At 38.8% G+C, this 24,581-nt stretch overlaps 1 protein-coding gene across 6 annotated transcripts in view; it reads left to right on the forward strand.

Moving 5' to 3' along the window:
* neo1a (neogenin 1a) overlaps positions 1-24,581 on the forward strand; it is a 234,938-nt gene that overhangs the window by 198,924 nt on the left and 11,433 nt on the right. For 4 of the 6 annotated variants that reach the window (XM_036587065.1, XM_036587061.1, XM_036587062.1 and 1 more), the window contains exons 11-20: positions 181-319; positions 597-646; positions 7,323-7,467; positions 9,391-9,501; positions 10,908-11,102; positions 11,620-11,715; positions 19,027-19,259; positions 21,347-21,485; positions 22,712-22,819; positions 22,951-23,145. In XM_036587065.1, the coding sequence (XP_036442958.1) occupies positions 181-319; positions 597-646; positions 7,323-7,467; positions 9,391-9,501; positions 10,908-11,102; positions 11,620-11,715; positions 19,027-19,259; positions 21,347-21,485; positions 22,712-22,819; positions 22,951-23,145 (1,411 nt within the window). The remainder of the gene's footprint in view (positions 1-180; positions 320-596; positions 647-7,322; positions 7,468-9,390; positions 9,502-10,907; positions 11,103-11,619; positions 11,716-19,026; positions 19,260-21,346; positions 21,486-22,711; positions 22,820-22,950; positions 23,146-24,581) is intronic. The other 2 variants (XM_036587063.1, XM_036587066.1) reach the window with 1 other exon arrangement.

Below are 24,581 nucleotides of genomic sequence, written 5' to 3' on the forward strand. Positions count from 1 at the left end.
GAGTTTTGATAAATATGTAATATAGCTAAAAGCAGGAGTAGCAGCCATACCGAATACTTGAAGTCCTTTTTTTTATAGATAAATATGTTATACAGTATACAGAGAAAACACATAATCAAATCTATTTGAGATGACTGTTCTTTGGGTCTCCAGATCTTGTAAAAAGTGTCTCTCCTGCAGGACATTGAGGTCAGTGGACTGTCCTACACCATGACAGGGCTGAAAAAGTTCACAGAATACAGCTTCAGGGTTGTGGCCTACAACAAGCACGGACCTGGAGTCTCTACAGAAGATGTATCCGTGCGGACCTACTCTGATGGTACAGCAAGAAAAACATTCTTTCTGTCTGTTTTTAAACAGAAAACATATTTCGTTTGCTTATGCCTGCCCTTTGTTTTGATTGGCACGGTAACTGCAAACCAGTTTGCTACCTCATAGACACGCTTCCAATTTTCTGCAGAACGATGGCAGTTCAGTTTGCTTCCTGCTCTTCAGTCTGAAGCATAAATAAAAGCACAGTCATTTGTTAGACATGTCGCTGAGCGTGTGGAAGGCCAAAAATGATGTGTCAAAATATTGTTTTTGTTTTTCCACAGTCCCTGGCGGCCCACCACAGAACCTTACAGTGGAGGTGCTGAACTCAAAGGTAAGGAGGTGTGGGTTAAGGGTAGGCTTTTTAACCACTTTTGCTGTTTAAATATCACGTGTTACAGTTATAGTAATCAAGTATCCTGATGACCCAGCAACTTACATTCGTATCAATCAAAAATCTCACGAAAGGTATATAATCTGTTCATTGCCTGTAGCTAGTGTACAAAGTCGTCTGTACTGAGGTGTCAGTTAATTTAGTGATTTATCTTTGTGTTTTGGGAGTGTGTGATTTAACATGCCTACAGCTGCCCTATGGAACAATAAATTGTGCAGCTTGCGCTTATGTAATGGTTTTGTTTGACAGGGTTCTACAGGCTGTTTAGCTTAGAGCTTGAAATATTTATCCAAATCCAAAGGAAGCCAACTGCTCATACTTCCAAAATCGAGTCAGATCAAATTTCTAATTTACATTCTTACAGCCTCGCTTCCCAGTTTTAAAGGATTTGACCCCATGTCTGCCCTCTACTTTAAGTTTTCTTTTTATTTTTGGAATTTATTTGTTCAAAAAAGCACTTACATGACAATAATTATAATATTAATACAGTAAGTAGTGATGTCAATATATCGATTTGTTTATTTAACCGTTTCCTAACCTCTTCTTATGGCATCCCAGAATTATTTGTAGTTATCACGCATAGCTAGTTTGGCTAATTAATACTTGATTATGTTAAATCAGGTGTGCTGCTGATTGAGTTTAACAAATCCGTGTGATTGTTCGGAGTGTCGGAGTGATCTAGAACCAAATTTTCTTCTACAAATTAGCTCGCAAGATATTAAAAAAAAGGGAATTCTTGTTGTTTTTTTGCTGTATTTATGTTTATTTTGGATTTACTCTTATGATATATAGTGATTTTACAGGCAAATCAGATTTACAGCCAAGATAAAAATGGTTTAAAATGATGTACTTAGTTACCAAAACATGTGCAAACAGGGTCAAAGTGGGCTAAAAAAGTAGCAAAATTTTACAGCCGATCTGTGAGTGTGTGTGTGACATATGTTGGCTGTTTTTGTCACTATGCACTAATTTAACCAGCGTTAATTATAAGAAATATCAGGTTTTACCCACTTTAAATGATGAAGGGCTTGGAGTCCAGTTTGGATTAAAAACTTTGTGCAGTCTGGTGGGGCTGTGTTTGAGTTCAGATCATAATGTCAGGCTCGATTAAAGCTCTAATGTAGCTCTGCTGCCACTGTTTTCCTTAACATGACACATAATAACAGCTGCTTATGACTTATGACTCATGTTGCTCACCAAGTCAAGAAGTTATTTGAAAAATTAAAATGATTATATGCGATTTTTTTTGTTTCTTTTTCCCCAGACTACACACACCTTATTCAAATAAACACTACCAATAGGAATGCTAAGCTCTGATATCCGTATATTTGAATAACCGTGCTCACTCCTGTTGCGGGGGGGGTGCTGACTCCCAGCTGGTTGAAAGGTGTGCGCTGAGCAGGGTAGGCTAAGCTGCTGTGCTCGCAGCTGCTGGGGGAAGCATGTTGGGCGTCTGATTCAGCCTCTCATCTGTTACTGCGCTCTAACTGCACTGAGCAGCACATCTGCGCTCTACTACAGAGCTGTCACAAAGCCTTACTCCTCTAATCACTCTTACTCTCTTCTCCTCTTCTCCCCCATTTGCAAGTTGTTTATGAGAACAATTTATATTTTCTTAGCGTGGGGGGAGAATAGGTCCCTTCCTGTCCTCGGAGCAATTTAAAAGTCTATTTGCAGTGCTGCTTTCTTATAGACGAGCCACTAGGCTGTCCCTTCATAGTTAGGTCAGAATAGCAGAGGTGACAGTATTCATAGACATTATGAGGTCTAGATGCAGACAAATATATTTGCATATTTTAATGGGGGATTGTTGGAAAGTAATTAACATTGCGTCATGACGATGGCCTTGCCAAGGCTGGAATTAAAAAGATGGCTTTTCCGGTCTCACTGAGCTGAATAGAGGGGGCTAAATTGGAAGGCACTCTGGCCGATCTCACTAAGTGGCCTTGAGCTGGACAGCTCTGGAACTTGGAAGTTCAGTCTAAGACTGTATCATGTAAAGTGGGGCTGCACTATTTATCATTTGTTTGTTATTACTGCAATACTGGCCTTTGCAGTAGTGAAATCGCAAAAGGTTGCAAATCCAAATGAGCATCTGACAAAACATTTTATGATTGCTGTGAGTTGACCAATCACACATGATTCAGATGAATTTCTGTGGGTGACTGATGAATCAGTCACGATCCAACTAATCGTTTTTTTCCAAAAATGATGCAGGTCAGTGTTTAACCATATGAAGGATCCACTGATGTGTTTCTAAATGAATATTCTAGAAGTAGTGTTTCTAGTGTATGCTGCATCTGCTATGTTGTTTACAGTAAACACCAATTTCCTTGTACATAATAAAACAACAGAAAACCTGAAAACAATTAAGAGAAATAAGTTTTTATTTTTGTTTGTTGTTCTTATACTTCCAATTTAAATATCCACTCCAAATTTACACACATAATGTCTTTTGAATTTGTAATTATAAAGTATCTCAATTTTTATCATTTTTCAGTTTTTTACATTATTTGAAAATGCCTGTTGCCATTTACAATGTGTGCAAATTTCATGATGAATGGACCCTAGGAAATGTCCCAGAATGACTTGAAAAAAAGTCTCTATTGACTTACATTAAAGGTAAAGCAGGTTTTTTCCTTCTCCTGTGAAGTTGGCTTTTCAGAGATACAAGGCTATTTTGGAACAATGCGTTCTAAAGGAAACATACATGGGGCGTTGTACCAGGCCATATTAGAGGTGAAATTAATCTCATTGGCCAAGAAACTGAATCTGGGAAGATGGACATTTAAACAATGACAGCCAAAATAACTCAGGACTGGTTTCTGAAAAAGACGGTGAAGATGCTTGTGTGACTTAGCTGATCTCCTGGCTGAATTTTGAGATTGAGTCCATTCTGGAGGGACCCTCCTTACCTTGAAGAGGGTTTGCCAAGAGGAACAGGACAAAACTGAATAATGATGCTGCAAAAAACTGATCACTTCTTATCTGAGACGCCTCAAAGCTGTCCAACAGTGGCTTTGCAGAAAGAACTAATGTTATTAATTTATGCTATCTGAATACCTGAAGACTTTTTTTCCCCTATCAGTTTGTTTTTTTTAGCTTATGTTTATAAATACATACTTTTTTGTTCACAATTATAAGGATAAAGTTAATACTTGTTAAGTGTTTTGAGTGTTTTTTTCAGGGAAATGGTCTGCAGTAATCATTCTTATGCTGCAGATGTGGTAGACTGGGATTAGAGGAAAGCTTTGGAGTATTCCTTACATTTTTGTGTGTGGCGCAGTGCACAGCAATGTCATGTATGTTGTTTTGTCTATACTGTGCAGCCCTAATATAAACATCCACATCCTCTAAACACCACTGCTATTATACACAACCCATTTAGCCTCTTCTCTATAACTTCCGAAGTCAATTAATGCCAGTTTGTTAGGGAAAAGCTTAAAAAAAAAACCAAAAATAATAATCGGAAACACTTAATGAGATAAACTGGAGCACGTAGGAAATGGGAATAAAGTAATTGCACACTTACCGCCGATTTAATTTGGCTTATTCCCCCAGCCTATGAACACGGGACCGAGGGTGGGTACCATTAATTAACTTCCCTCCCACGCTGAGATCCCCCCTCTTCCCTGCCTCCGCTCTCCCAGCATGCACTGTAGGCCCTGCAGCTAGCCGCCCGTATCCATCTCAGGCTGCTGGGCCTCAGGGTCCTCTTTTCTCCCCTGCTTGGCTCTCTCAGCATTGTCTATTATTCATGGGCTCAGCACGGGCCGGCCTAGCCGCTCTCCCTCAATGCCCTTTGCAGCAAAACCCTTACCGGATAAACATGTGCATGCTTTATGGCAAGGTAGAGTGTGCTCTCTAATGGGCACCTCAGGGGGACGATAGCTCAGGTTAGATGCCTGCACACCGACCTGTTACTATGGTGATTCTCAGCCCCCCCGTTGACTGCAGGTAGAGGATTCTGAGAACTGAATTTTCTGAATAGGCACAGTACTGCAGGGCTCCTTTCTGCACGGTTAGATTATGCAGTGGATGGTTATTGCATATGGTGAGAAAAATGTGCATAGAGATGTGGATGTGTGTACACTAGGGCTGTACAGTAAGGACCAAATACCAGTATTGTGATTATACTGCTGCATTTTGTAATTGAAATATACAGCGTGATTCAGAAAGATTGATCAGATTTCAAAATTATTTATTTCACTTGTAAATTATTACAGAACAATGCAGTAAACTGTGAATGGTGTAAGTGAGCGTAAAGTTTATTATGTAATTGTATAAGGTCTCAGTATGAACGTCCTCCAGCTGTACAGACAACATCAACGCCATAGTCAAATTCATCCCATACTCGATTGAGCATGTCGGGTGTCACTGCACTCACGGTCATCCAGTGTTGTCGGGAGTGGCGCATAAACAGAATCCTTAACGTACCCCACAAAATACAGTCACGCGGCGTGAGATCTGGTGATGCTGGTGACCTTTTTCTTGGAAATGTTGGTACCAACGACGAATGAGCTGTTGGAGGTTCAGTCAGAAACTCTATAACCCCCTCTTTCAGTTGGTATGTGATTGGTTCCTAGGCGCCTCACGGTTGTAAAAATATTGTGCTTTGAAATCGGATTAATCTTTTTGAATCACCCTGTACTTTATGATATATTAGGAGTGGGATGTGTGCTGGTATGACTTTCTCTTATGATGCATCTTGCCATACTGTGGAGACAGTGATGAGCCCAAACAGAACAGTAAACCACAAACAGTCCTGCCCTTGAGACATAGACATAAGCTTGAACTGCTTAAATTAATTGTAAAAACTCCACATAAGAACATTTTAAAAGTGAAGAGGTAACTGCACCACTGAGTGCTTGACACATGCAGTGTTAAAAGACCTTCCACTTTACCTGCTGCACTTCGTTGGCGTGGTGGTTTCTTTATTTGCTCTTTAATTGTGCTGTATTGGACACAGAGATAGAACTTTACCTCGGGTTCTTGAGCGCCTTTAGAGACTAACTACATAGTGCACGGTTGAATTGAGGGTGATTAAGTAGATAAAAACAAACAGGAGGAGAGTTTGTAGGATAGACTGAGAAAGAACTGGTTCCTTAAAAGGAAACTGAAGAAGCTCCTAGAGCGCCTGGTAACATTTATACAGTGTAGAAAAGAAGCTTTCTGACTGTTTCGTGGTGTTTTTAAAGTTAATAAGGACCCTTTCATGTACTAACTAAAGTAGTAAGAATAATAATGTGTTATCTATTAGTAATAATAAAACAGAAAAAATATTGCTTTTGTTTGTTGTTGTTATTGTTAATCTTACTACTCTTATTAGCAGGTCCCAAAAAAGGGAATTGTGTGTGCGTTCCCGTTGGCAACAGTAAAAACATTTAATCAGTTTCAGCCTGTGGAACCAAAGTTTTCTCTATGCTACCAAGTTTTCTGTCACTGAATAAAAGATGAGGCTTCTTTTATTCTTGGAGGCACCATGTTTGTTTGTTTGTTTGTTTTTTTTTTTACCTCGAGACAGCGTTTGATCTTATTCATAACAAAGCACTTCATTTAGCACTTACTAAATTTTCTTTATTTTAATTATTATCAAGTATGACTGATGTGTGACTTATTTCCTATTTTGAGTTTTATGTGAGACAAACTTAAAAACAAAAACTGGCTTTATTAAATCACGTTCATTCAGAAATTTATTACAGGAGAACAATGGCTAAAATGGCAGAAATAGCAAATTTTTTGTGCCTGCCTTAAAGGAAAATTTCATAGATTTTTCAAAATTTCTGCATAATTTCATCGCTGAGATGTAGACAGTCATTTAGAGGAGTTTAAAGTGAAATAATTAATTGTAGAGGAGCTTACCGACTGATATTTCTTTACAGTGGTGGTGATAGGAACCAGGGGTCACCATGACTACAACACAAATATAGACATTTTATTTACTATCCAGAATGACCAGTGAACCTACATGTGTCTTCGTGCTTAATCTGAAAACTATTGTAAAACAATGTCTTAGTCATAATCAGCATATTCATTATTCTTTCATGTAATAAGTTGTGAAAGGTGGATTTAAAGGTGGTGAATACTTCAGATGTCTGGTTCCATTTACTACCACTGTGAACAATTCTGACTCAGCAAGTTTCTCTAGTAATGCAAAGGGATTTAATGTGAAGTACTAGAACATAGCACTTCACATCAAATCTCTGCATGGCTTTGTTTACGTCGTAAGCAAGATTACAAAAATTAGTGGAATTCCCCTTTAAATAAGTGGCAGTTGTTATTATTATTGTTATTGTTGTTGTTGTTGTTGTTCTATATACGTTTTTAAATCATTATATATCATCTGAGCAGTGGAAAATATTGTGTCTGTGCTCCTATCACCTGCCACTACGATATATTAAAAATATATTAAACATTGGTGAACCATTGATGGGACGTGGTTAAAGATTTGACTGCATTAATTTGACCCAATTTATTTATTGTTGCTGGATCACAATGCTTTGATTTATCTAAACATTCACAGATAAAACTCTGTGATTTATTACAGGGCATCATTTCTACAGTGTAGAAATACTAGAGCTCTTCACTGATTTGTTTGTATTACTTGAATCTATAGAGCTTCATGGTCCGATGGCAGCCCCCTCCACCAGAGGCTCAAAACGGAGAGATCACTGGCTACAAGATCCGTTACCGGAAGGGCTCGAGGAAGAGCGAAGTTTCAGAGATCACGTCAGGAAATCAGCTCAGTCAGCTAATTGAGGGTGAGCGCTCATAAACATGCTGCATTTACATCATACATGCATTTACACCCCTACTCTGCCATTCAAAAGGTTGGAATCACTGTTCAAAAGTTTCTGGAGTCAGTTTTTACAGTAATAAGAACCAATTTGGTTTCAGGCGAATGTGTAAAATAGTTCTTTTAATAGAGCAGCTTCACGGGTTTCAAATAATTAGTATGAAGCTGTAAAAAAAAGGCAATTTAATGCATGAACAGAGCTGTAGATGATTCTAAAGTCCAGTTGTATTAAAATTTAAAGGGCCCATTTCATCGAAAAGCTGGGTTTTTTGATACAGTATGTAAACACCGTTGAGGTTTCACTCTCCAGTCCATACAGCTCATGTAACACTAAGCTGAAAAAACAGCCCATTTTGACTGTTGAAAACCAACGTACACCTGCAGCTATTCAGTACAGCAGTTTAGCTCCACCTATTCACATTGAAGCTTTAAGGAGTGTTTTACAAGACAGCCAATTAGAATAGAAGCTATTTACAATAGATCAGTCTTAAAGGCACAGTAACAAAAATAGCCTGTTTAATTTAAAGAGATAAAGAGAGTTTAAAAATGGGTAAAATTGAATTATGACCATTTTTTGAAAGTACAAAAACATAAGTGGACGCCAGGAAAAAATAAACTAAAAGAAAAATGTAGATATTGGCCCCTTATTATCTAGAGGTTCAAATCATGAGAAACATAAACTGATAAATAATGTTATTGGTTTATTAAAGCATCTTAAGATACTTTTTGGTACATTGTATAAAATATAAAATTCAGTATTAATTTATAATGTATAAATCTGCATTGTATTGTGTCATTATCATATTTAATATAACAAAAATATTGTTAATAAAGTTAATAGGATAATATTAACTTTTCAACTTTTCAATCTATGCAAAACAGCACATACACCTGGGTTTCTGCCATCTCGGCTCCTTAAATCATGTATCTTGAAGGTACATGTGTTTGTACCTGCATGTCTTTCATTGCTTTAAACGCAAGTATGTACATCTGCTAATGGAAAAAAAAAAAGTAAAATGGAAATGGTATTAAATTCAAATGCAATTTCAGCAGCGTTTGCACAGGCGTCACGCTGCGGCCGGCATCAAAGAGAATATGCGCTTAATGTGCGTTCCTGATTCTCTTTGGGGTGAGATGAGGGGATGTTTGTTAGTTCAAAGGCACTGCGGCGAGACGGGAGGCCTGGGAGGAGGACAGGCCTGCGTCACGTTCACCAGCAGTGGCTGCAGGGGCGGCTCAGGGGAGAGCCACAGCCTTCTGCATTTAGTGCTCAAACAGTGGCGGAGCAGACGCTTATTAACATTTTAAAGCAATTACAACCGCTACGTGTTATTTAAAGACAGCAGGCGTTTTCCCGAGCCTTTGAATTCCAAAACAGCCCTAAGGCATAAACCACACTGCTGATAGCAGATTATAGAGCGTGCTTCAGTTTTTCCCCCCATTCTCATGTATTCTCATGTCTTTGTTGTTGCATTGTATGTAAAGCAATGCAAATTGCCAAAGTAAATGTACGGCGATGCAGCAGTCAAAGACTGAATTAATCAGTAGCCAATGAAATGGGGCGAATAGTTCAACTCTACTAAAATCATCAGGACGGTGTCTCAGCAGGATTGAGGGTATTGATCTTGCCTCGGTTAATATTCTGAGGAGAACATGTCTGGGTGAAGTATGGAGGTGATTTTGGTTGTTCCACCCAGAGGGTTGAGCCCTAAATAATTGGTAGAATAAGACGGCTAGTCTCATTAATCTCGGAGCTTTCAGACAACACGCCTGAAGGATTCCTTTTTCCTTTTTGTCTGTTGGGGTTTTTTCTCCTTCCCAGCTTGATTTGCCGTGGTAACTGTACGCTGCATATAGAGTATAAGTGAACAGTGTATTGTGTTGTCAGGTTTGCAGCGTGGCACAGAATACACAGTCCGCGTCTCAGCCATCACGGTGAACGGCACGGGGCCTGCCACAGACTGGACCACTGCTGAGACCTTTGAAAGCGATCTTGATGGTAAGAGCACACAAGTACTCCAAATATGTAACTCATACCAGGCCTGAGCAATGAAACGTTGGATACAATTGAATTCCATCACATATATTATACTAAAACAGCTGTGTGGGGCTGCCCAAACCACATTTTACAGACATGGTCTGTACTGAATATTTCTTAAAACCACCATTAGTAGCTGTATTTACAGTACTGTGCAGAAGTCAGAGGCCACCCTTCACAAAAGCCTCAGCAACTAAACACGCACGTCTCATTTTTCCGTAGCGTGTCCATCCTTTTCCTTTATTATAGTTTCCATTCATTTCAGGAACCTTTTTTTTTTTACTCTAGTTTTATAAACACCTGTTTTTTCTCACTTATTTTTCTTCAATTTTTCTCTTTTTTATGCAATTGGATTATCTTACATCTAAACTCTTCAGAAATATCTCCTGACAAATTATTAACTTGTAATTGCACAGTACTGTACATTCCTCAATGAACCATATTAATCATAAGTAGTTCCGAATATATCCAGTAGTCTTTTATGGTAAACCAACCTGGCAAATTTTGCACTGAGCATTTTCTTATCATCCGATTAGTTCTTAAGCATCTCTGTTCTTTTAGCTTCAGTGGTTTACATGGAAAGTGCTGCAGTTTGTCGAGCTCACAGACGAATTAGCATGAATGCCTGGCTTGAATTAATGATGCATTTAATTAAACCAGCCTTAAAAACATTTTCAGTACATTAACAATAACTGTTTTATCTTAAAGCTGATTAAATATATTCTTGTTTTAGGTGACAGTTTTTGTGGCTTATTTTCTTCCTCAGTGCATTATTAGCAGCACAGACGTTTATTTGCTAGATAGGGATGGAGAAGCGTAGCCATTCACAATCCAGCTGGATAGTTGGACAGGTAGATATTTACAGTGAAATTCTGCTGATCAAAAAACAAAGTCAGTTAGAGGAAATGTTTGGAAAGTGGAGGAGATTGTATGGAAAAAAGCTTCACTTGACTTCTGCACAGTTTAATGCATAGTTACTGCTTATTTGATAAATTTAACATATTGGAAAAAATAATGAAACATAAAATGTGGCTTGTGTATGGCAAGCTTTTTCCTTCAGAATGTTAAACTCAGCAAAGAAATAGAAATTGTGCACTAAAATTCATTGAAAATGCCATATTTAAGTTTGTTCCCTGTACAGGATGTGTTAACTTTTCACTAAGAAAATCAACAAAGTACAGAAATTGACCAGGGGGTTTCAAACTTCTGCATACAGCTATGTGTTCTTTGTTCTTTGTTTTCTGCCTCCACTCTCTGTATATTTATTCTGTACAGCTGTATGAATTGAAATATATTCAGCCCTTTTGTTTCTCCTATAGACTCAGTGGAACGTTCCATCATCGACATGTTGTGTGGCTTTGTTTCAGAGTCTCGAGTGCCTGATGTGCCCGGTTCCTTGCACGTGCGGCCTCTGGTCAACAGCATCGTGGTCAGCTGGTCTCCCCCAGAGAACCAGGACATCGTGGTGAGGGGTTATATCATCGGCTACGGCATCGGCAGCCCCCACGCTCAGACCATTAAAGTGGACTACAAACAGAGATACTACAGCATAGAGAACCTGGGTAAACTTCACTGAACTGCCAGTAATCACCACTTAAGTCAAGCAGGCAGCCTGGGAAATCATAAATCCCGATATGAATATGTAGCATTTAGTTATTTCTCTGCATTTCCTGTTCATTTATGCTTTCTGCAGAAACACTATTAAACTCTGTGTGTTTAATCCATTAGCTTCATAAACGTGAACTCATTAAATGACTTTGATTACATCTGAAAGTGTGTTATAGTAAACATAATTCATGTTGGAGGCCTGGACGTGGGGGGATGGATGTTCGGGAGTGGGAGATTTCCCCCGGTCGCTCCACCCCGCTGTAATTAAATTTGGAAGTGGGGGAAAGAAAAAATAATCAAGCAAAGAAATTGTGCATAATTGAAGCTCTCATAATTCGGCTAATTACATGAGAAAGAGAATCAATAATGGTGTTTAAATATGCACCCCTGCCAGGATGATGAATATGAGAGAGGGTCCCCGAGGAGCCGGAGGCTTGATTAGCTAAATGATTTCCTCTTTCTGCATGCCAGATCCCAGCTCACACTACGTGATCACGCTGAAGGCTTTCAACAACGTGGGCGAGGGCATCCCTGTGTACGAGAGTGCCATCACACGACCCCAGTCAGGTAGGCCACAACCACTCTGAGTGCCGCTGTTAGAAATATCCCAGTTGGACCAGCTCTGTAGGGCCGTCTCCGCTGGTTCTGCTTCATCAATGATTTATAGCCTGATTAGCATGTTTGACATAGCACCATATTGTGTCCTGGTGTCTGTTTGTTATGAGCAGAGGTCCCAAAGGGTGAGTGGTGAAAGCGAGGGCTGCACAGTATATCGTTTCCTAATTGTCATCGCGATATTGGCTTTTGCAGTAGTTATATTGCAGGCTAAGATTTTTTTTAACTGCCAGAAATCGCAGTTATTGCTGGCAATAGCAAAAGTGTAATTACTATTTATTATTGATTATTAATAATTATTTGTCACTCGTAGTTTTATTTAAACAGGAGGAGAAATTCCTCAACTTGGACTCTCAACTAATGAAATTTCAGCCTGAGAGGAAAAAAAAAATCGAATTAAATTAGGACCGCTAACTTTGTCTCCACCCTTACGTGTGAGACTTTGCCTGTCAGTTTTGCTGTGGTCACTAGTGCAGTGTTGCTCATAGTGGTGTCACTACAAATCAGTACAGCTACAAATAATGAGCCTTTCATTTTATTCAGTTTCATGGACTGAGTGAAACGCTACACAAAGAGGCAAAACAGCTTAAAACAGCTGGCTAGGGTGAGGTTTGGATAGCAGTAATGCTAGCAAGCTTATTTTTATTGGGGAACGACTTTTGAAAAGAACATAGAAGAAAAAACAAAATTCACATATCAAACAATTGTAACAGTACTTTAATTAACTAAGAAAGAAGGGAAAAAAAAACAACAAACAAATTGAAAAAAAAAAGGGGGGGGGTGGGGGTTGACCAACTAAAAACATGAAAATTTCTGACTTTCCCTTCAAATTAGCTCTTTAACAAACTATTTACATTACAAAAGGGGAAGCGTATTCTTTAATTCAGAGGAGAGAAAAATCCTACATAAACTCTGGTCGCTGGGGTCTTATATATCTAGCCACTTAGACCAAATCTGAAGAATTTGCCAATCTGAATTCTTAAGGAATAAATTAGCTTTTCCATAATATAAATTTCATGAACAATGTCATACCAGTCAAACAAGAGGGGGCTCAACAGACAGCCATTTTCTAGTGATTGCTTTCTTACTTGCAGACTAGCCAGCATATTTTAAAGGAATGTGATCTGTAATTTACTATAATTTAATCTAGATTAGCTACTGTGCTAGCAAAGCGTCTTAAAACAGTTGGCTAGGGTGTAGTTTGGATAGCAGTAATGCTAGCTAGCATATTTTAAAGGAATGTGATCTGTAATTTACTCTGATTTCATCTAGATTAGCTACTGTGCTATTAAAACATCTTTTGTTCAGCAGTTGGATAGGGTGTAGTTTGGATAGCAGTATTGCTAGCTAGCACTGGTAGATCATCTAGATGAAATTAGAGTAGAGTACAGATCACGTTCCTGTTTTAAGTTGTTTCAAGTTGTTTTGCCTCTTTCCTTTAAGCACCACATTCATTATTCATTATTCGAAGCTGTGTTGAACCTGACAGGTTTTAGCAGGTGTTTATTTTTGTACAGGGCAGTGTCTGTCGCTGATAAAGAATCTGACCTAAAATTGACTCCAAATGATTCAGGACTTGAATCAGACTCAGGAATTGACTGGTGAACATCTCCGGTGTACAGTCACATTTTGCAGGGAAAATTTTTTTGCCATTGAGACAAATAAAAGAAACAGACTGTACATCAAATGCACAGGTAATTCATATACATTTTATTTCATTATGTCATTGCATTTGCTTTGGACCGCAAAGGAGAAGTAGTAACAGTCGACTTTTAAGGGTTAAAACTGCACTAAACTGTCCGTTTAATCCAGTTTAAATCAAAATAATACCATATGCATTGATTCTCCAGTGCAATATAATATATTGCAAGGCATATTAGTGCTGCTTCCATATGGTGCAGCCCTAGTGAAGGTACTGACATGTATCATCATAGTAGTGCTTTTTTTTTTTGTTTTTATGTGCTTCTCATATTTTAGGAGACCATATTTTTGGGCTGAAAAGCTGAACTAAATGAGCCGTTGCTGTCATTGGCCGCTCATTAGAAAGCAACAGAGGGATGCATTGACACAGTCGGAGCAATCTTAGTCTTTTACCACTTCTGCTTCCTAGCAACCGGAAACATTCGTATTCTGACAGGCCAGTGATTATGAGCTTCAGACAAAGCCATTAGCACTTCAGAAAAAGGCTGTAAGCAGTGCCGCATAATAAAGCTGCGTGTGTGTGAAGGGGAGATGGAGCTTTGGTTAAACACTTACTAATCCAATGTGCGAGCCAGTCATAACCTTGTTGATTATTCATGATAGTGATATGGCTTTCCGACAAAGAATGGCTGGGAATGAGTAGCTGTAATTCTATTACTGGAGTGAACTTTGTCATGACTAATTCAAGCTTCTCTTCAGCGTTATGATGGTGTGGTGATAAGATGCGGTGGAGAAATGGCCTGCGTCAGATTCCTCCCACAATACTGGGATTTTTCTTACTGCTTTCGTTTCTCTAGAATGTACGGACCAGCAGGGATCCCGCATTTCGCATTAAGACAGTGCGTTTCATCTCGACTCTGATTACTGAGTAGACGGCGCTGTCAATACGTATTTAACCTAAGTGGATAAATAGTGGATGCGGATTGTAAACACTGCATAAGGAGTGAAAACAGATTGGTTGGTTGTGAGGATTTTTACTCCTTGCTTGATTGTCTCAACCCAACATGCAGTTCTGCACTAAGTCTGAATCATACCTCCTGAATTCTTTCTGACTGAGCTCGCATTAGCCAGCTGCAGGGTCTTCCAAAGACCCCCTGCTGCTCTCTCTGCATCAGCCAGACATCAGAAGACAGCTCCTTTCCATATTTCAGGCAGGCTTATCCTGTCTGCTACCAAATTAACTGGGGATGTTTCTGAGGATGTTTTGGGTTTCCAGAACTTGCAGAGCGATGACCTAAATTTTAACAGAAGCTTTTATTTTTTAACCATTGTATTTACTATTCAAAGTAACTAGTAAACCTTCATGTGTCTTAGTTTTTGCATGCAGTGTTGCTAATTTTAAAATAATGGTAAATCTGAGGAAATGTTATGCAGAAACTGTTTTACTTTGTAACATTCTGCATGTACCTGTGTTTAAGGCCAGAAAGCTCATCTCCATCGTATAACAGTGAGTGCGTTTACATGCACTTAATAATCTGATAACTGCAGAAAATCACATCAGTGTGTTTACATGCACTTAAGTAATCAGATAATGTGAAACTCTGGCTCTACATGATTCAGGCAGTAATCGGATTTCTGCTTTGCAACCAGCCAATAAACTCACAGAAGAAGACGTGACGTAAATGCAATGTAAAGCTCAAACTTCATGCCATGGCTTTTTTTTTTTAACATTCCACCACTTTACCTGAAAATATGAACATGCATCACCTAGAAGATGAAGAATATTTAAATCCTTCATGTCGTCAAGCATGTAGTTGGTTTCAGCTTCACTCCAAAAGTGTTTTGCTGCGTCTTGCGGCAATGGTGCTCGCTTATTTTCGGCAGTCTGTTTTTGCACATGCGCAGACTGAGAAATCGGAAAGAAATCAGAGTAAGAGTTCACATGCGCCCAGAAACGTCATTACTGAGCTAAAATCCAGCCTCTTTATCTGATTTCTTAATTGCATTTCTAGACCTCATTCTGATCTAAGAAATCAGAGTATGCTGTTTACATGACCATTTGAATAATCAGATAACTGCAGAAATCCGATTATGATCAGACTATTGAGTGCATGTAAACACACTCATTGTCTCAAGGCATCAGGCAGCGCATTTCTAACAGTTTCATTACCCGTTTAATGTTTTTAGCGGCTTTACTCTTTATAATGAATCAGTGTTCAATATTGTACGCTGTACAGTACATAGGACAAGTAAACTATCATACGTGTTATAGTTATGTAGTCGCTCTGGAGTTCATCCTTAAGAATGACTGGCACCTAGCTTTTCTTAACACATTCAGGATTTGACTCGCGGTCAGTTTTCGTTTACGTAATTACGAGGATTATAAATGCATTATAAGCAGGTCCTTATCCTTGTTTTTCCAAGCTTAGAACTGTTTTGAGGGAGATGTTTGCAGTCACAGTCATGTAGGCTTATGGACCTTTTTTCAGACAAATCAGCCATCAACTCTGAAACCTCCTCTGGCTGCAGGTTGGATGCGAGTCCAATCTTCATTCCACTCTAAACCGAGGTTGTGAAGAATGTGCTGTGGAAACACTGAGTTCGCACAATGGCCTATAAAAATAGAGCTGCTTCATTACTGCTAGACTGTGTAAAGTAGTTCCAGTGTTTTTCTCCCAGAGTCATCTTAATGTGCTTTGTGCAGTGAAGGGTTTGAGCCAGAGACCACTTGTTTTTGTTTTTGTCACGTACGTGAGCACATTTTCCCACCATTTCTACGCCAAACAGATTGGCCTGAGTGCCTCGGAAAACAGGTGGCTGAAAGTGCGATTTAACGTCAGGTAGACTGTTTCTAATTTTATTGGATCAGATTGGAACAGAGCTGTATTGTCCTGCTGCCGCTTGACCCTCTGTGTCCGCAGCCTTGCCGCACACGAGGTGGAGCTGCAACCGAGCTGGCGTGATTGGAGAGCTATAGTTTAGTGGTGGAGGAAGGGGTGGGGGGGGCACTCTGAGCTGCGTCTGTTCTGCCTCTCTAGAGGCCTCTGAACCCAGCGTGCGTCACTGAATGCTCTTTTCCTCAATAGAAAAGCTTTTCTGTCGTGAAAGTGTTCCTGTGAAACCTTGAGTTAGACAAGGACGCTGTTCTTGTATCTTAATAGGAAATAAAAGGAAGCATTTTCCTCCAAAACTACAATGTGTATGTGGGGCGTATGTTGACTGTATGGTTCATTTCCTTTAGCATGTGCAACAAATTGTCGCATTGCAGGCCCTGGAAGCCTGAATTTTGTCTGCGTAGTTGTACAGAGCAGGTCTGCTTGAAATGACTTAATGACTCGACATGGTTTATGGCAAGTGTGTGTGATGTACATGCATTTTGCTCAGTGCTAATTGCCAGTGTAATGAAAACAGTGACAGTTATGTGATATCTGAAGTAGCTCAGTGTGGCTAAGGCTAACTGTGATAGCTGAAGTTTGGTGGATATTTCTCTGTTTTCAGTGTTACCTCAGCAAGCCAGCATGTTTCCACATCATTCACTGAGCAGAACATAACCTGCCTTGTGCAGAAGACGACGACAGCCCCTCATCTAATGTTAAACTGTTAGCTATAGCATTAGCTCACACAGTGGTTTAACCCACAGTAGCTGAAAGACTTCCTTTCGCTTTTAAATGACAGAGGCATTTTGGTTAATGAACACCATCATATTGATTAATATTTATTATTAACATTTAGATCATATTTATAAATAAGCAGACTCCTCTGTGCGCTTAGTCTTACAAAGTCATGTTACAGCACATTTCTGACTAAAATGCTTTTTGTACATCTAGAGGCTCTTTGCGTACAGACATTTGGATTTGTTCTGCTGTGTTTAACCTCTTATTGACCAGGGTATATTTTGGTTTGTCCATCTGAATTTACATGACCAAATCATTATTCAGTAACTGCATGAAATAAATGTAAATTTTTATTTTATTAATTTATTTATTTTAAAAGCTCCCCTCAAATTAACAGAACATGTGTTTGATGATCACACATATTGCTGTATGCTTACAATTTACTGCTGAAAGACAAAAATCTTAGACTCTCTTTGTATTTTTTTATAAAAATCATTTTTACAGAGCAGATCACTGAAGAGACGCCGTCTGTTTATAGTTTATAGCCCAGATTTGTGGAAAAATGAGCTTTCAGTAGACAAAAAAATTCAGCTTCTTTTATTATAAGGGTTTAAAATTACATCACCCATCTATTTGATTGGAAAGAAGACAGTTACAGCTCTCATACGACACCCACCTTTAGAATGTAGCTTATGAAATATGAAAGTTATGAAGAATGTGACGAAGTGCGTTTTGGAACCACCGGTGGTCTCAAGGAGTTGAAAAGGTTAAACTACTTGATCATCAGGTAGCTCATCCACAAATATCTGGACTACAGCAAACATAAACACTAGAACTTAACCTGTTGCAGTTTGCATGACTGGTCGCCATTCAGAATGCAAACTGCACCTGAAGAAGTTAATCGAGTGGTCTTTTTTTGGTTCCATGTCAGCTGGCTAAATTTTTCCACAGTGTAAAATCTTCCTCTCCAGCCTGAACAACAACAACGACATTTATTTGTGTAGTGCTTTTTACAACTAGTGTTGCCTCAAAGCAGCTTTACAGAAAAGCAGTTTATGGAAGGATCAAAAGAATAAAAAAGTCCATGTATAGATGTAAGGAACTGAATCCGGGTCCAAGCCCCCCATGGGCAAGCCAGAGGCAACAGTGGCAAGGAAACACTCCCTAAGAGCAAGAGGAAGAAACCTCGAGAGGAACCAAGGCTCAAGGGAAGAACCCATCCTCCTCTGGTCGACACTGGATGAAGAGCGAATGACATAGCTAATGAGATTTTTATGAGATTTTATGACGAGATAGAACAAAACCTAAACAGAGCATGTTTAGCCACACTGCTACACAGGCAAGCGTCAGCTTTTTTGCAGGTTTAGCCGTAAACGTCTGCTCATTAAAGCTTCATGTGGCAAATTTAGACCGTGTCACCTATTTTCATTACACTGGATTTTAATCTTACATTAGATATTAGCTGCATCAGCCTCATAGCTCCATTTCAAAACTAAAGAAGCGAACTTGAGACACCAAACATGCCTTGGCTCCTCAGCTACATTTGGACTAAGGGGAAGGCCTTTTCATTTTTTCTGCCAGATTATTCCTTAAAGAGCTGCTGTGTGTGTTTATTGTCTTATTGAATGTCTGTTCCTTCTTTGTTCCACACTTCTAATGTATTTCTTAGTGAACTAAGCTAGTTTACTGAACAGTTCTTGGCCTTGTAGAAGTAGTATCAGTAGAGATGTAGTCTTATAGTCTTAATATTTATGTGACTGTCTCTTGATGTTCTAATAGAATATTCTGTCTCTCTCTTTTCCTCCCAATCCTGCCTCCATGTTGCCTCCCTGTGCCCCCATTTTAACTCATTAACATGGTTATTTCCCTTCATTGTGGACCCCTTTTTCTCCCAAACCCCTTTCCTTCTTTTCCTTCCTCTGTTGTGGTTGTTTTTTGCATTTTCTCCATTTTCTCCCCACCTCTCCCGTTTTATTTTGCCATGGGACGTCGTGTTAACTGCCTGCAGACCCCATAGACCCTGATGTTGATTTGTACGAACTTTTCCATCCTCCATACACTCCAGTACCAGACCCTATTCCCATGATGCCTCCAGTGGGCGTTCAGGCTTCAGTTTTGAGCCACGACACCATCAAGGTCACGTGGGCTGACCACTCGCTGCCCAAGAACCAGAAGATCACAGACGCTCGCTACTACACAGTGCGCTGGAAGACCAACATACCAGCTAACACCAAGTTCAAGGTAGAGTCCATGGAATTAAATCAGCAAGTGTTTTTCTACTTCTAGCAAAGTCGGGATAGAGTAGTGGCTAAAAGTCCTTGAGTAGCCCTAAAATCAGAAGCACAGACAATTATCTGTCAGTGATTGTGCTGAAATATTGGGTAACACTTTATGACATCAAGCCCCTATGAATAATAACCTAATCATTACATAATATTCATATATAGTTATATAATTGTTACTTGTGCATTAGAAAGTGCTCAATTTGCATTGCTAACTTGTTATTAAGTGACAGACACATAATGAACGTACTGTAAAGGTTTTTCATAGATATGTTACAATCAAGTTTAATAAGTAATACAGTATATTTTATAGAGACATTATAAAGTCACAACTTCATAATGAGGTCTAATTAAGGAGTATTAATGTTTAAAGAAGTATATATTAACGGTTAACGGTTATATGATTAACTAAGCATTGAAATTTTTATGCAGCTAAGTAAATGCTTTCAGAATTTCAAATTCTATCATTTGTTACTCATGAGTATCAGTCATAATTAAAAAAAAACTATAATTAATAGTTCTGCAATTCACAGTAATGAATGATTATTTGTGTCACTGAGTAAATGGTTAATAATTCAAATGTTATCATTTATAAATGCATATGTGACTATTATATGAAGATTATATATATTAATTTACTATTTATTAGGCCTGTTATTATATAGTGTTATCTAAAAATCTCCATAGAGTTATCTAACTAATTCATCGCCAAAGCAAGATACCTCAGGCATCGTTCCTCAGATTTTAAAGTAAATTTCATTGATGTCTTCTTTGAAGTCTGTAGTCATAAAAATGTCAAAACTCAACAGGAATGTGGTCATTTCAGCATGTTTTCTCAGTTCGTGTCCAAGTATGTAACCACATTTTCCAAAAGATCACAACTTTAATTGAGACTTAGCTCCACCCATCGCTAAAAACCTTGTTTCCTGTAGAATCTAACTAAGGTATCCAAATGTGTCTGTTTCCTTTGTGACAAAGGTCCTCATTCAGAACCAAAAGTCTCAGGTTCTTGAATACCTGAGTTAATAAAGTTTTACATGTGTATTAATATTCTGAACTACATTACAGAGAGGATTTCTTAATATAATGCTAAAAGCTGGATTTATGTTATCACATGCGTCCTGTATGTCAGGCTGAAGAGAGGAGAGCTGCAAATGAGTTCTGGCTCAATTCAGCAGGTTTAGATTCATATTCACTGTGTTCAGGTAATGGTGTAAATTATTGAGTTTCAAAGCTTCATTTGATAATATCTCTGAGCGAACAGCACAGAACGGTAGTTACTCAGTTTCAGTTCTTACGCACATGAAGCCCAGCACTACGATATACATGTAAAATATATTGATATAAATAATTTATTTTGCACATAACAATATTTGTCATATTTAAAATTACATTTGGTTAAAAGTCTACATATACATATGTATATACATATATTACATACATAATACATATTACATATATTAGATGTTACGTATATGTAACATTTTTGCAGTTAAAAAATTTGTAATTTTAAAATATTACAGTTGCTAATGGCCCCCTTGTAGTACCAGCATGGCCCACTGGGGGGCCAAGGGCCACTAATTTAGTTTATTCATGACTTCTCTAAAATGTTTATTGATGGATTATTAAAATCAGTCATGCCAGTTTACTGCAATTCACATAAACAGTATTTTCAAAAGGTTTGCAACAACTGTAATGTATGGTGTGCCAAAGCGGTCTGGATAGACAGCTCCAATTCACCTGTAATGCAAATGATGAGCCGTAATAGGACAGTGTTACCCAAGACTCACCTTTCTCAGGTACATCCTAACTTTGGGAGCTCAGCGTATTTTCTCACCTCACTGGCGATTTCCTGCTCTAACACATGCAGTTCAGCTCAGCGAGCATTCGGGTGTGTTGGAGCAGGAAAAACAGCAAAATGCACAAGGCAGGATTTTTCAGGAGCAGGTCTGGAAACCCCTGGGCTTAGAACCTATGATTCCCTTTCGTCTTTACTTTGTACTGTGATAGGAGAAAGTTTGACTCATCTGTTTACCTTATTTTCAGATGGCCAACACCACCACCCTCAGCCACATGGTGACGGGTCTGAAGCCCAACACTCTGTACGAGTTCTCAGTCATGGTGACCAAAGGCAGGAAGAGCAGCACTTGGAGCATGACCGCTCATGGGACGACATTTGAAGCAAGTAAGGCAAACGCACACACACCCACGTCCAGCCGTCCAAGGCAAAGAACACCTGCATCCAGCATTATGCACAGGAATGTCCTCTGAATATTTATGCCTGCAGATGTTTCCAGCAATTCTAGAACATAGTAACGGATCTGTGATGTTTACGATCATACAGTAAAATATTACACTGCACATCAAAGGTTTGGGGACATGCTGCTGCTTTAGGAAAGTTGGGGAAAAATCCCTGTAAATGTTACTGATGTTGATACTGAGTGCATTCAGCAGTCAGCTTCGTGTTCATTAAAGTATCGCTGTTGGTATGAAGAGCAGATTTTTGCCTGATTTTTTCCCTTTTCCTTTCTTTTAACTATTAAAAGCACATAATGAAACTCTTGTCCACAACCTGTTTAAACAACTGAAAGGTTTGAGTGTCAATCAGTTGTATTCTCACATGTATATGGACCATCTGATATCTAAAGTAAGCTAAGCTGACCACAACTATTTGGATTTTGTCAATTCCGTTCTAATTGGCTGTGCACATGTCCGTGTGCACGCTGTCGGACGGGAAGCAGACTTTTACAAGCATTTTTTTGTGTGGGTTTTGGTATTTTCCCAAAGGTATCAGTGGCACAACTACTATCACACATATTTACATAAATACTTACACATGTGATGTTTTCCTAAGAAAAAACTGCTTAGTCTTTAAGATGTGAAGTTTAGTAACCATAAATATGTAAAGTTCAACTCCATATTGATCCTTTGAGGACATTTTATATTCTGTATACTTAACAGATATACGATAATATACTGAGTACTTTTGCCGTTTATAATAGTCTTCCTTAAAGCTGATAAATATTTAATGTTAAGCTTTTGCAACCTGACCAAAGAAAGAAAACTTTTTTTCCATGACCCATACAAATTGCACATTTTATTGATTTTCTGATTTCCTCTGAAGAGAACACACTTAATTTCTTTTGTCATATTTTAGGGAAAAAAAAAAACATACAATATAAAATGTTCCATAACCTTTGCATAGGCTACATTTTATGTTTTAATTTATTATCACAATATTTTAAATTTAGCAAATGAAGTCATTAAAATGTGCGGAGTTGTGTTCTGTGTAGAGGATGTGTTAATTTTATTCAGAAAATCAACAAAACAAAACTTCTGCATAGAACTGTATGTAGTTTCCACACTTCCTTGTGATTCTTCATCATTAATCCTTTTTTTTTTTACCCTCAGCACCCAGTTCTGCGCCAAAGGACGTGACTGTGGTCAGTAAAGAGGGACGGCCTCGCACCATCATAGTGAACTGGCAGCCTCCCTCAGAAGCCAATGGCAAAATTACAGGTAAAGTGTCCGTGTTAATGGATTGCTCTCCATTAACGCTGCTGACACTGCCATCAGCAACATTTATCACCAGGCCGTCCAGGGAAGCCTATTGAGCCCATTGTGTTGTCCTCTGTGTCTCTGTGTTCCAGGCTACATTATCTACTACAGCACGGACGTGAATGCTGAAGTTCACGACTGGGTCATTGAGCCGGTGGTGGGGAACCGGCTCACCCACCAGATCCAGGACCTGACCCTTGACACGACATACTACTTCAAAATTCAGGCTCGCAATTCCAAGGGCATGGGCCCCATGTCGGAGGCAGTCCATTTCCGCACTCCTAAAGGTATCTGCATTAGGAAGAACTTCCTCACTGTTGTCAGTGTCCCATAAAAGGAATAGTTCAGCAGAAATCACATTTACACAGGTTCCCTGCTAACTTCATAGTGGATCAGTCGACGCTTCTTTAATTTTGCACTGGAGCTGTGAGGCGAACGTAGCTAACAAGTAATGAAAGCTTATGCTCACCAGTTAGCATTTTCCTAATTGCATGCACAAGTCATCACACATTTGCCTTAAACTGCTGCGAGTTGTTAAGTAAGGTCAAATAGGTTTGCTTATGGTTTCTGATATTATTAAGATCATTATTATTATGATCATTAACACATTTTCCTAGTTTGGCCCTTTGACCATCTCTGTAGTCCAGCCTAAAACCCAGTACTGTATATTTCTGCGATTGGCTCTTCGACTGTAGTCCTCTTGTTCAAATATAGCTTTCAGTGTCAAGTTTGATTCATAGTTTCTTGATAAAAGTTGTCAGGGTGAATTTATTACGGAAGTGCATGGAGTCTGAAGTATATATATATCGCAGCTGTCCAAAGAAAAGCAAGTATATCTAAAATAGTAACTTTACAGGAGAAGGCAAAAACACTCTTACCTTTCAATGTAAGTCAATGCAAAGAGCTTTTATTCCAAGTGATTTTAGAGCATTTCTATTGGTCCATTCACACAAAGTAAAGGACAGCTGGTGTGTTTAAATGATGTAGAAAAATAAAAATCGACACAAATTCTTCTTGCATACGTTCATTAGTTGGCACGGCAGTGATAAAAAAATTGGTTCTCCCTGTGGAAATCACATGATTTGCATTTTCAGGTTCCTATGAAACCTGCTTTAGATGAAAAAAATGTTAGTTACTGTAAGTATTTAATACATTCTGATGAAGCTGCTTTTGTCCACTCATATAGCTGTAATAAAACACACTGGTTTAAAATGGAAAAAATCTTTCTTTAGGGTCAAATCTCAGCAAATGCAATTAATCGCGATTAACTACACAAAATAAAGTGATTAATCACAATTATTTAAATTGTTTGACAGGCATAATAAAAATGGGCAAAAGTGCATCACATGGCACATCTTGAAGCCTGAACTTTGTCTGTACTTCTGTCCGTTGCACAGAGCTTTCATTACAAGACTGAAGAACCAAACTTTAGATACCAAACATGAGTCGACTAATCGACTACACTTTAGGGTAAAAGAAACATTTTGAAATTCTGATTTCTCACCCAACTCTTCCTTTAAAGCCTGTTTTCTTTCGGTTCCCCAGCTTTGCTAGTGTTAGTAAACTGATGAATGTGGTCAAAAGAACGCTTATAGATACACTTGTGCAGGACCTTTAGTCTTAGCTCAAGCTCACCCCTCTGCTCATATCCTCATCTCTCTGGTCACTGATACTCACTCACCTACTTCTTGCTCTTGCTTCACGGCGCTCCGGCTAACCCGTC

This window comes from Colossoma macropomum, unplaced genomic scaffold (assembly GCF_904425465.1).
Source record: "Colossoma macropomum unplaced genomic scaffold, Colossoma_macropomum, whole genome shotgun sequence".
NCBI lineage: Eukaryota > Metazoa > Chordata > Actinopteri > Characiformes > Serrasalmidae > Colossoma > Colossoma macropomum.